At 37.8% G+C, this 13,278-nt stretch overlaps 1 protein-coding gene across 4 annotated transcripts in view; it reads left to right on the top strand.

The window, feature by feature from the left end:
• The window catches only part of ME2 (malic enzyme 2), an 80,075-nt gene that overhangs the window by 28,936 nt on the left and 37,861 nt on the right, over positions 1-13,278 (top strand). For 2 of the 4 annotated variants that reach the window (XM_037508501.2, XM_054694041.1), the window contains exon 2: positions 8,723-8,845. In XM_037508501.2, coding sequence (XP_037364398.1) covers positions 8,735-8,845 — 111 coding nt within the window. In that variant the 5' untranslated portion in view covers positions 8,723-8,734. Of the gene's footprint in view, positions 1-2,899; positions 2,993-6,551; positions 6,655-8,722; positions 8,846-13,278 lie in introns of those variants that run through there. The other 2 variants (XM_054694043.1, XM_054694042.1) reach the window with 2 other exon arrangements.

Here is a 13,278-nt window from a genome sequence, read left to right as displayed (position 1 = left end):
CGCGCCGCAGCGGGCGGCCTGGTGGGGGGGCCGGGGGGCCGGGGAGGGGGCGGGGGCCGGGGAGGGGGGCCGGGGGCCCAGCGCGGCCCCGCGGCCGGCGAGGTGCTCGCTGAGGGAACCGGGTGCGGGGTGAGGAGCGGAGGCTCGCGAGTCGGGGCTCGGGGCTGGGGGAGCGGCGTGGTCGCGGCCACCCCGGGCCGCCCGCCTCTTGTTCCCCGGAGCGCGGTTTTGGGACGTAACTTCCCGGTGGGTCGACACGCCGGCCCGGGGTCGCGCTGCCTCTCGCCCCAGAGTGAGGCCCTGTGGCCTCCCCAACTAGCATCTCCCCTTGGCTCTCGGCCGCTCCCCTTAACCATCGGCTTGGTGGCTCTATCCCCCTGCATCAAATTAATCTCGCTTTTGGAGGCTTGAGTTCGTGATGGGAGTTAGGCTGTGCATGCATGCGTGTGTGTGTGTGTGTGTGTGCGCGTGTGCGTGTGTGTTGTCCTCGCGTTCAAGGAAGTTTGTTGTAAGCTCGAAAGTTCTAAGGTTGGAACGGTTTTGTCCATTCGTGTGACATGGCATCTGTGGACCAGGGTGGTGGGTGTCTCTCTCCAGCGGGTGATAACCATCCCAGCTGGCGGGGTTTACATTTACCGACCTGGCTTTGATGTTCTTCTCTGATTCTGAAGATAATCGTAGAAAATTATGTTGCCTCTGGGTGAGAAGTGTGATCAGAATAACAGATCTAATAGAAGGGCTTCGTTATAAAACGTGATCTGTCATATCTGTTTGACTTCTTGATGCTTGGGGCAGTCACTTAAAGCATTAAGAGCATTGTTATTCTTTTCGTGTCAGTAGTTACGGGCCTGTCACTGCTCTCTCTATATGATTTGTCTCTGAAGAGCGCTTTGAGGTTGGTACTGTTATCACCTCCAGTTTATAATGAGGAAACTAAGGCTTGGGAAGGTTAAGCAACTTGCCCAAGATCACAGGTTTTATGTGGCAAAGCCTGGATTCAAACGCAAGGAATCTAACTTAAAAGCTTTGAGTCCCCTCTTAACCTTGAATGCGCCTTAAGCATTGCTCATGTTTTTAAACTAATTGCAATTTTGTGCTCTTAAGTTTTGATCTTTAATGTCTACACTTGCTGGAAGTTAAAGTCATTCCCTTCACATACATATACATAAAACCTGTACAATATAGAAGTTAAACAAAACATTATATATCAAGAGTTTAATGTTACTGTATACATGGTTTAATGGTTATATATAGGAAAAAAGTTCACCTCCCTCATCTAGTGTTTTAATAATCAACTTTGAGCACTGATTTGTAACCTGTACTTCACACTTATTCTAAAAGTTGTCAAGATTTAAAACTTAGGCATAGAGGGTGAAGTGCTGATATACCCTTTACCATATATTAAAAGGAAATAGTGGGCTATGCTTTTGTAGAAGTTCTTCATTCTTTTAAAAATTAAAATGCATTCTTGCTCAATAGCTGTTCCTGGAAAAAAAAAAAACTGCTTATATGTTTCATCCCTAAAAGGTATTCATGTATTATAATGCTTTTGTCTTTTAATGTCTGCTATGAAAACTCATCAAAAAAATCATAAAGGAGAAACAGTTAACTTTTCAAAATTTCTTTGTCCATTAGTTCCTGTTAAAATGTTGTTCATGTATAACCTACATTTAATTTCACGTAAAATATGCTATTCCAGAATACATTAAATTTTATATTTAATTTAATTTATGTTGCTGAATTTTAAGCAAACTTAACAGTCCTATTTGTAGCATAAATGACATTAAAATTTACAGTTGTTTTCTGAGAACCAAAGTTAAATGACAAAATTTAGACTAAGTATCAAATCACTCTACATTTGGTTTAGTAAAAAGTAAGTTATTTTATTTGAAAGTCATCAGTTTATAACTGCATATTATGCTTTCTTTGATCAATATCTACAAATTTCAAAGGAAATGAAAATTATTGATTCTGTACGTGTTTAGAATGACATTTGAGTTACCTGTACCTGTATGCCACTCAAATTCTTATTCTTGATGTTACTCTCAACCTTGATGTTACATATTTATTCAAAGTTAGAAGCCTCACCTTCCTTTATTTCCTGATTGTACTTCACCCATTCTCACAGTTCTCCTTCCATCATATCTGTTAGAACATGTAGATGCAGAAACTAACAGGTATTTGGAAGGCACCTTCTGACTACCTGGTCTGTTACTACTAATAAAAAAAAAGGCTTAGGTAACTAACATTTAGAGGGCATTGTGATAAGCACTTTTCCATGAGTTATCTACTTTAAATCTTAAAACAGCCTACTTAGTAGTCCTGTGTTTATCATGCCCATTGGAGTGATGAGAAAACTGCAACTCAGACAGAATGTGACTTCCTCTCTCTTACCCAGTGTCACAGAGCTAGCAGTGGCACAGGCAGGGTTAAAATCTTGCAATCTGATTCCGAAGTTTGCCTTTGCTCACTCTGCTAGACTGCTTGGATCAACCTTCTAGGTTAAGCAGTTAACCTCTTTATGACAATGATAACACTCTGAGGATGTGATACTTTATATATGTATATCATCATCATTATTACACAGGATAGTTTCTCCTCCCCTATTTTATTGATAAGAAAAGTAAGACTTCTGAGTCAGTGGTTCTCAGACTTTTGGACTTTAAGAGCAAGTGAAAAAAAAAGTACATATATGAGAAGGACACTTAGTACCAGACTTTTAATTCTGTCAAGGTTAAGGCCCTTTTAAAACTACTACACCTTCCATCCCCATCCCTTCAGGAAAGAAAGGACATGTTTACTACCCAAAAGGTAGGACCATCATAATTACAGCTCAAAAGCAAAGATAATATATTTATTATTATGAACAACTACTATTAACATTGTCCTAGTTTCTCTCACTTAGTCATGGACAAGTGAAAAACATGTACAAGACAACATCAATTCAGAGACGACTTGGGACTGCCTGCAAGATACAATTGATTCCAAGCTGGTAATTAGCTGAGTTCAACTGCCTACCCTGATTCAAACTCAAGTTTGTTTGACTGTGAAGCTTTTGCTCCTTACACTCAGTCACGACCTCGCTCTAATTTTGGTCTCTAATTATTGTGGTGACCTCCTCTCTACCCCAGGTAGGGGGCCAAGGCGAGTAGTATCCAGGCAGTGACCTAGCAGTTTCAGTCTCAGTCCACTGCTAACTAGGCCGAGGCAGTGTGAATAACTCCACCAGGGAAGAAACCCAGGCATATCTCAGTATTCAGGAAACTCTCAACCTTGATGTTACATATTTATTCAAAGTTAGAAGCCTCACCTTCCTTTGTTTCCTGATTTTACTTCACTCATTCTCACAGTTCTCCTTCCATCATATCTCTATAACATATGGAGTTAGGTGTAGTTTTGTTCCCATTTTATCTTCTTGCCTCCAGCTGTATTAATCCTACCTGTCTGTCTCTTTTAGTCTTTGGTTATAATTTGGGCAGAGATTGGTTTTTCCCTTATACCTACTTCTTAAATGACACTATTAAAATTCCTTTTTTTTTTTTACTCTATCACCTAGTAATAAGGTAATTGAGTAATGTGTCACTACTCTTTAATTCTTTAATAATAACACTCATTTGCATGTATGCTCCCATTTGGTCTTCACAATTATCTGTGAGGTAGGTTTTGCAGGTAATGATGGGAACTGAGTCGTCAGGCCCTGTTAGGAACCAAAAGTAGGGCACACTGTGTGAGGCTGAGGCCTGGGAAAGCACTGTCCTCTCCATAAAGGGACTGGGAAATCTGTATCCTGCCTGGGGTTGAAACTAGAGTTAAGCCACCCACTGCATAATATATAGGCAGAGTTCTTAGCTTGCAACTCAGTTGAATTTGGGTAAATTCTATTCCTGAACTGGCTTTAGGCTGTAAACACTGTAGATATATAGAGACAAACTTAAAGCTGCCTTCCAGGTTGGTTTCCATTAACATACAACATGTATGGGACCCTCATCAAAGATTGTTCCTGCATAGTTTTTTTAAATAATGGTATACATAAAAATATGCTATGAAAGTGTCTAAAATTTTATATATAAAGGTATTAGAATAATCTGAAAGGATCTTGAAAGGGTCTTTAAGTATTTAATGAGATAAGAATATTAAATTATGACACTAAACAGGTAAATATGAAAAAAATTAAAATGTAGACATAAAGCAACCACCGTAAAAAAAAAATGACATATCAGAAGTGTCTAAAGAACTATGAGAATTTATGTATTGGAGAAATTGTTTAATTAGGAAAATCAAATTTTACCTTGAAGAATGGAATTTATAAGGGAAAGGGACAGACTACATTGAAGAAGCAAGGAACAACATAACCAAAGGTTCAGGAACTGAAAAATTTGGAACATGACAGGCAATCTATATTAGAACACTGAACTACTAACCAAGTGATATTGTACATGTCAGTCTGTCTCTGAGCGTTAGTATCCTCATTTAAATTGATGCATTTAAAGTAGGTGATGTCTAAGACTCACCCAAGTGTCACAATTAGATTTGTGATTTGGGAAAATATTTAAGAATATAAGTATACTAGTTAGGATAAAGCACAGTTTATTTTGAGGTTTATGTACTTGGTAATGTGAAATACTCTTCTATTTTAGGTAGAAAGTTCTATAAAGGTTATCAAGGTCATAATTATGTGTTAATAGGTAATTTTGTTGATTAGTGTTTCTGTTGGCAGTAGATCCATTAATTTAAGGGGAAAAAAGTTTCCTTAAGCCCAGCCTAGAGCAAAAAATTGGTTACATTATTTACTTCCAGAGAAGAGAACTAGTTAGTTGGAGGGAGGTTGGAAGGAAAACTTTCTGCTATTTCCTTTACTTGGGTATCTTCAGTTTTCAGCATGTGAAAATGAATGATAAGAAACATCACACCCGTGGTACACATGATCCCAATAACCTGTGGTTTTGTTCCTCTGAGGCACTATCAGAATTTGTAAGAATTTGCTGTCTCCCCAGAAGATGGTTGGTTGCCTGGAGTAGTAGAGATCTAGATAGGGAAAGTAATTTTCTTGTGTTTGACTCAAAAGATGGTTTGAGTAGCCTCATCTACTGGTTTCTTACTGTATTTTGAGCTGTCTGGAGATTTTGAGGTTTTCTGTTAATAGAGCATATTTAGAAGTGCTGTCATTTTGGAGCACTTAAATTTATAAAGATTTCCAGCTGCAGGTTTTCCTCAGTCATTTTTTTGTCTTCCTCTTTTCTGCATTCTCTGTCAGTGTATTTTCAATGCCCTCAGTTCTTTTTTCCTGTAACATATGATGAAACCGGCACTAGTGTCTTAGTTTGGTGACCTTGTACAATGCTTTTCTCTTTGTCAAAGATCAGAATATCTTTCTTTCACATCGTTTCACACTCTTTTCCATTTATTTCCCTATATACATTGAGTAATTAAAACTTAATGCATCCGTGAGTAAAACATTGTAGACATTAGAGGCAGACTCCCAGCATTGCATCACATTTAATATTGGGATCACCATTTACACCCTTATTCTTTGGTGACACCCTAAGCCTCATCTAAATGGCCTTGAAACATTAAGTTACATCTTATTTCAGAGGTTGGTGTATGAGAGACAGAAAATAACTTCCACAGCTACCTGTAAAACTACCGATAGTGTTTCAGCATCTAGGAATAAGTAATCATCAATACTTACATCTTTATTTGAAGTCTTCCTTGACTTCTGAATTGAAAGCTCTGTAGAACCAAACCAGATATAATGCTGCCACTCTTCAAATATGTGTGTGTGTGTGTGTGTGTGTGTGTGTGTGTGTGTGTGAATGTTTTAGACTTGGTGGGCCACATACACATCTGTCATTCACTTTTTTTTATGTTTAATATATTTTATTTTATATAATTCTTACATCATTTTTCATTTTTGCACAATGTATGCATTTTCATTTCGGTTATATTCCCCATACAATTGCACCCCCTTATTTTGACCCTAATCCCTCCTCTCCTCCCCCCACCCCCTTTGTCATTCACTGGTTTTTTATGTCCATATAAAAAAATGTAAAAACTATTCCTAGTTCAAGGACCTTACAAAAACAGGCCATAGCCTGCTGCCTTTTAGAAAAGCAAGCCCAATTTTGAGTTCGAAACTACACTACCATAAGACAGTATTGTTGCCTATAAAACAATATATTCTTGACACACATTAGTGGCTTGTCTAATGCGCACATTTAAATTGTGGAGGGCATTGCCCCCCTGGAGAAGTCTTGTTGTTTCAACATTAAAAAAAGAAACTTGTTCCAAAAATCAGGAAAATTGAAACTGGGTGAGGGGTTTGTGGAAACTCTTTACTGTCTTGGAACTTTTGTGTAAACCTAAAATTATTAGAAAATAAGAGCTTGTTTTTAAAATCGTATCTTAAAAGATAGCCCTTTTCTCCCTTTTTTTTTAGTCAAGGTTTTTGTTTTGTTTTAATAAAGAAATACACTTTACCTGTCTATACACTTGAAATGGATGATTTTTTTTTTTTAGATTTATTTATTTATACAAGCACTGGATACAGTCAGAAGCGTGGGAGGGTGAGAGAATTCACCAGAGCCAGAGCGGAAAATAGAACAGGCAGACTGACGGAATACACTGCTGAGGGGAGCAACGGGCTTGGCAGGAGAGGTCTGTCACGCCATGTGGGATCCTCGTCGGGGGGCCGGGGATCGAACCAGCGCTGCAGAGGCTGCAGGCAGCTTCGCAGCCCAACGGTCAACCACTGCGCCACCAGGGGAGGCCCGAAATAGATGATATTCTAAGATACGGTTTGGTGACTTAATTTTCTTCTCATTTGAAAAGGCTCCTCCTCTTTGTTCCATGAAAAGGGAAGGGCAGCCAAGAGCCTTTTCTTAGGAACATCTGTAGGTACATAGTTAAAAGTCACACCTTCTAACCCCTAATTTAATGCCATTTCAGTCTTCACTGAGGTCTTTTTTTTTTTTTTTTTTTTTTTTTTTTTTAAGATTTATTTATTCATTTATACATGCACTGGGTACAGTCAGAGGTCTGGAAGGGTGAGAGAATTCACCAGAGCCAGAGCAGAGAGTAGAACAGGCAGCGTGATGAAGTACACTGCTGAGGGGAGCAGCGGGCGGCAGGACAGGTCTGCGTGCCATGTGGGACCCTCCTCCGGTGGCCGGGGAGCAGCCGGAGATCAAACCGGCGCTGCAGAGGCTGCGGGCAGCTTCGCAACCCAGCGCTCAACCGCTGCGCCACCGGGGAGGCCCTTCACTGAGGTCTTATACAATTAGAATGCTACTGGCATTTGTTAGCGTGGTTGATACAACTGTTTCAATTTGTCTCTTTAAAGTTTATTTTGAAATAATTTCAAATGCTTGTTTGCATGCATCATAACTTCTTAACCCTTTAGTACATCATTGTGTATTTAAAGGCCAAGACTAGTTCTTACGTATTGTTATCAAATTCAGAAAATTTTAAATTATAAAATGTGTTTATGTGAGGTACACTGTATCTTCCAGCTTTGTAATGGTACCACTAGTGTCCTTTTAAACATTTATTAATATGCAGTCTACACCTAGGTAGGCTTTGCATTTAATTGTCATATATTTTGTCTTAATTACATTCCAGTATTACCTAACTTTGTCTTTATGACATTGACATTTTTAAAGAGAATTGATCAGTTATTTTGTGATGTTTATTATATAGATTTCTTCGTTTTGTGACCATATTTGGCACTACATTTATATGGAATATCTAGAATAGGTAAATCCATGAAGATGGAAATCAGATTGGTAATTGCAGGCTCTGGGAGAGGAAGGAAGAGGGGTTAACTGCTTAGTGGGTACAGTGTTTTCTTCTGGGATGATGAAAATGTTTTGGAACTAGATAAGGCTAGCGATTGTATATTATGGATTTTGTAAATGCCTCTGAATTGTTTAAAGTGATTAGTTTATGTTTTGTGAATTTTACCACCATAGAAATTAATATTAAAAATACCAATGTAAATGGTTCCCCATATGTACATCATGAATTTCCAGCTAGTAGAAATTCCATTTAAAAGCATATTGTATCATAATTGCAATGATCTACTATGACTGAAGATATAAATGAGTATTGTAAATTGACTTTTAATGAGAGAATTGTTACATAAAGAAACTTACATTCTAGTCAGTAAATATGTAAGAGTTCTCCATTTTGAAAATTTTCTGTATGGTGGTGATGGACAAAAAAACATGTTTTCTAGCCAGTTTTCAAGATGTTTCAAATATTAAATAACAAGCTTTCTAGAAACAAAGAAATTTAGTACATTAAATTTAAACATTGCATATAGTATATTAAAATTTTAAGTCATGAATAATAATCTGACTAGTTCTCTTCCTTTGAATGTGTATATTCAAGTCTACTTGTTACTTACTTTTCCTCCTTTAAACTCCCAATCTCATTTAAGTGGAACTCACTTGGTTGTTTACTAGATGTTAACTTCTTAACCTCTCAATTTCATTCTCTCTTAAGTGGGAGACAACTTTAAAGTGTTGTCAGGAAAAGTACGTCTTTGCCTTCACTTTATTGTGATCTTTGACAACCATTAGCAATCTATAGAACCATAAATGCATTTTGAAAAAGCTTTGTCATGTGTGCAAAATTAAGCTTCTTTTGAAAACTGTTAAATGATATACATGGAGTTCTATCACAAGTGTCTTATCAGTGTTTTATTTGCTTTGTTTTTTCCCAGGAAAAAGAAAAGATGTTGTCCCGGTTAAGAATAGCTGCTTCCCCATGCACGCAGGCATGCCGCCGTCACTTGACCACAAAAGAGAAAGGCAAGCCACTTATGTTGAACCCCAGAACAAACAAGGTGCGTAATACGTGTACTCCGTACATTTTCTCTCTTCCTGGTAGAGATTTATTTGTATGTTTTAGACTGGTAAAGCATGAAATTGTTGGCATTTTGTATATTCCAAAATTTTTCAGAAGTATTGGCTTTTTCTGCATGAACCTTTCACTTTCCTCCATGTGACAAGGATCATGAATGCATTATACCTACCAACTTCACCCTTCACTTCTACCACTAGAAGAGGATTGACTTTATTCCCTAGTTCTAGAGCCACCCCCCCAAAAAAAAAAGCGGAATAGCAGTCTTACCAGGACTCTTGCCAAGATTTGGGATATTTAGATTTACCAGCTCAAATAACTACTCATCCTAGACCCATCAGTTGGGCCTTTGCAATATGGGGTCAGAATTATAAAATAAAATGCTCTCTCCCCCTAGCGTTTTTGGACACAATCATTACACACAAGTAATTTTGCTCATTATTTGTACTATTGCTTTAAAGGAAAGAGACCTCTGACTCTTTTTATACTCTTAGGTGCAGAAATGACGGGCGGTATTGAAATCTAGTCATTCCTTATCCAAACTGGGTTCAGTGAGCAAGTCCCTCTCTATTTTTTAGTGGCAATAATAAATAGTAATTAAACATAATTCTATAAAGAGATTTTTTTTGAAAGATTTATTTATTTATTTATTTATTTATTTATTTATTTATTTATTTATTTATACAAGCACTGGGTACAGTCAGAAGCGTGGGAGGGTGAGAGAATTCACCAGAGCCAGAGCGGGGAGCAGAACAGGCAGACTGACGAAATACACTGCTGAGTGGAGCAACGGGTGCAGCAGGAGAGGTCTGTGCGCCATGTGGGACCCTCGCTGGCCAGCTGAGTATCGAACCGGTGCTGCAGGGGCTGGGGGCAGCTTCGCAGCCCAGTGCTCAACCGCTGTGCCACCAGGGGAGGCCCTATAAAGAGATATTTTTATGAGAATTTTGTATATAGATATATTGGTCTTATATAAAATGTACCTTTTGGGAAAGATGCATTCAAATTAGATGTGATTGATTTCAAAGCACTTATAAATTGTTTCCCAAATGGGAAATAATTATATGCTAGGATATGTTTTTAGGGGTTTCAGGCCTACTAAGGGGTATTTGATCATGGGTCACACAGGCCTCCTTTTCTTTTCTTATTTATTAACTGGCACAGAATGAGAAGCAGTTTAGTGAACAGTTAGTGAATTAAACAAAGCTCAACAAGGGATATTCTAGCCCTTTCTTACTTTTGCCTCCCCTCCCCAAATCTTGCTTGCTCTTCAAGTTGTAACTCAGTTAAAATCCAGTTTTCCCAGAATCTTTTCACACCACTGTGGGCTGGAATAATCATTCCTTTCTCTAAAACCTTGTCTTCCCATTCCTCTGGCAGATAATCAATAGACATTGCTTTGTGGTTCTTTTCGTGTCTTAAGCTGTCATTGTAATAATGGTTAGCATTTATGTTTTCATGAATTTATATATCTTTACTTTATTTCAGGTTCCTTTTGGGCAGGGACCATTTAAAGATTCTTTGTATCTTTTACAGTGCTATGGGTATAATAGACATTTGATAGATGTTGGGTTTGTTTTATTTTTTTCCTTATAAAAGCCATTTAAACCCTACTTTCAGGCAGGTTATAAGAAATTTATAAAGTACAGTAAGTGACAAATGAATTTTAAGGAGCATAGTCTAAAATGTATTACAGTAGCAAATGTCTAGAAAAAAACCTAAGTGCCTAATGGCAGAGGATTAAATAAAGATGTGGTGTATATACACCATGGAACACTACTCACCTAGGGGAAGAAAAATGATGAAATCTTACCATTTGTAACAACATGGATGGAACTGGAGGAGGTTTTGCTGAGTGAAATAAGTCAGAAGGACAAAGCCACATACCAGATGATTTCACTCATATGGAATTTAAAGAAACAACAAAGGTCTAGACAAAACTAAACCAAATAAACCATAGAATTCTGACTGTAAAATTGAGACTGCCAGAGGTGGAGTGTGGGGTGAGGAGCAAAAAGGAAGAGGGGGGACCAGTGAATCACAGTAGAGGATTATGGATGTTTTGGTGATAGGTGTGGTGTGTAGCACCACACCTGAAGAGGTTAAACCTATATTTCTGAATCACATACAGTGTTGTATATGACTATTACCTCAATAAAAAAATACAATAAAATATTTGGTTGAAAGTCTAATGAGTTTATGTAAATCCCTTTATGCTTCTCTGACATACAGATTATATCTTTGTATATGACCATCAACACAGATTTCTAATTCTCACTTTAAGAAGTTACCTTTTAAATCAGGTAGAAGAAAAAAAAAGATCTCCAAACAAAAAATACATTTATACTGCCTTGTATTTATCTGTGTCATCTTACCCATGTTTTATTTCTTTGTATAGATTTGAGGTACTCTCCAGTGTCTTTTCATATCAGCCTAAGGGGGACGCCCTTCGGCGTTTCTTGTAGGACAGGACTCCTAACAATGACTTCTCTGTTTTTGTTTATCTGGGAATGTCTGATTTTTCCTTCTTTTTTGGAGGATACTTTTATAGGGTTTAGAAATTCTTGGTTGGCAGGTTTATTTTTTTTCTTTTGGCACATTCAATCTGTTATTCTGCTACCTTCTGTCCTCCATGGTTTCTTATAAGAAATTTGTTCTTAATCTTTTTGAGGCTTCTCTGTACACGATTAGTCACTTCTCTCTGCTTTCCAATTTCTCCTTTAGCCTGGCTTTTACCAGATTGGATATGATATATCTCTTTCAGTTTAACCTTGTTGGAGTTTTTGAACCCCCTGGATATGTGTATTTTTTCTTAACAAATTAACAAGTCGTTATTTTTTCAAATTCTTTTTTTCCTTTCCTCTCTTTGTCTGGGACTTTGTGCATATATTGGCACTCTTAATCGTGTCCCATAGATTTCTGTGACTCGATCCCTATTGTTTTTTCTTTTTGGTTTCTCAGATTGATTAATATCAATTGACCTATCTTTTAAGTTTGCTGATTCTTCCAACTGCTCAAATATGTTGTGCCCTATAATGAATTTTTTATTTCAGTTTATTGTACTTTATATAATCCCAGAATTTCTATTTGGTTCCTTCTTATAATTTGTCTCTCTGTTGATAATCTCCAGTTAGTGGGATACCACAGCCATACTTCCCTCTAGTTCTTTAGACATGGTGTTCTTTGAATATATTTGAAATAATTTAAAGTCTTTGTCTAGTAAGTACAATGTTTGGGCTTCCTCAGAAACCATTTCCATTAACTATCCTTTGTTCCTGGGTATGAACCAGACATTTTTTGCATGCCTCGTACTTTTTTGTTTAAAAACCAGACAGCCATTTACTCATTTCTCCCAGGATTTGTTGTGTTGCTGTTGTTTATTTAGCAACTGAATTAATTCCTAAACTAATTCTTTAAACTCTTTATTCTTGTTGTAAATGCTCACTGAAGGCTCTGCTTTTTTAGCTTAGTGGTCAGCTAGTGGTTAGACAGAGACTTAACTACCTAGAGCCAGTAAGTTCTCCCATTCTTTGCCAAGGGGCATTATATATGTTTGGGGGCTCACCTTCAATATTCAGCCAGGCATTTCACCACTGTGCAACAGCCTTCACTTCCTGCTTACACAGAGCTTCAAGGTTAGCCAGATGTAGGAGATTAGGGCCTTCTCAGGTCTTTCCTGAACATGTCTACAGCTTATGTGTGTGACCTAGATCTCAGGAATATACCCAAGTTTTTCAAAATCTTTCCATGGACATCTTAGTGCCTCACCTATTTCTTTTCAGCTTTTGGTTAGCCTAATCTTTGTCTCAGCTGTTACTCATAGCCTTAGGGAGCTGCCATGTTAAGTTAATTGCCTCTGATTATTTTTAGCAAGCTCTTCTGGAGGAAAGACCTGTTTACATGGGGTGTTCCTAGTAAGGTCAAATAATGACAATTCCCAGGGCATAGGGCTTTAGAAGAATCCCTCATGGGGATTCTTCAGTGGCTGCCAGACTCAATGATTTTTCACAGGATTATTTCACAATGATTGTTCTTTTTAATGCTGTTGTGAAGCTGGGAAGGGGAGAATAGGCATGAGTTCAGTTGAAATGCCACAAAGCTTGCTGTTCTTACTGAAATTCAGCTGTTTTTCTTTAATAAATGCTCCCTGATTTCTGAAACTTTTTGCTTAATTTCCAGAATTCTGAAAAAAAAAAAAAAAAAAAAAGATGATTCTATTCTAATCAGTGTGCTTGTTGCTTTTATAGAGGAAAAGATTTTTGGAAGTCTTTATTCTGATATTTTCACTGACGTCACCATGGTATAAAGGATTTAACCCATATCTGAATACAAGAAATTGAAAAAATATTTTTCTTAAGACACAGTGGGGCCTCCCTGGTGGTGCCGTGGTTGAGCGCTGGGTTGTGAAGCTGCCCG

Source organism: Talpa occidentalis, unplaced genomic scaffold (assembly GCF_014898055.3).
Source record: "Talpa occidentalis isolate TD23 unplaced genomic scaffold, MPIMG_talOcc4v2.1 talOcc4.13, whole genome shotgun sequence".
Lineage (NCBI taxonomy): Eukaryota > Metazoa > Chordata > Mammalia > Eulipotyphla > Talpidae > Talpa > Talpa occidentalis.
Note: the sequence above shows the minus strand (reverse complement) of the source record. Positions and strands in the feature narration are given on the sequence as shown.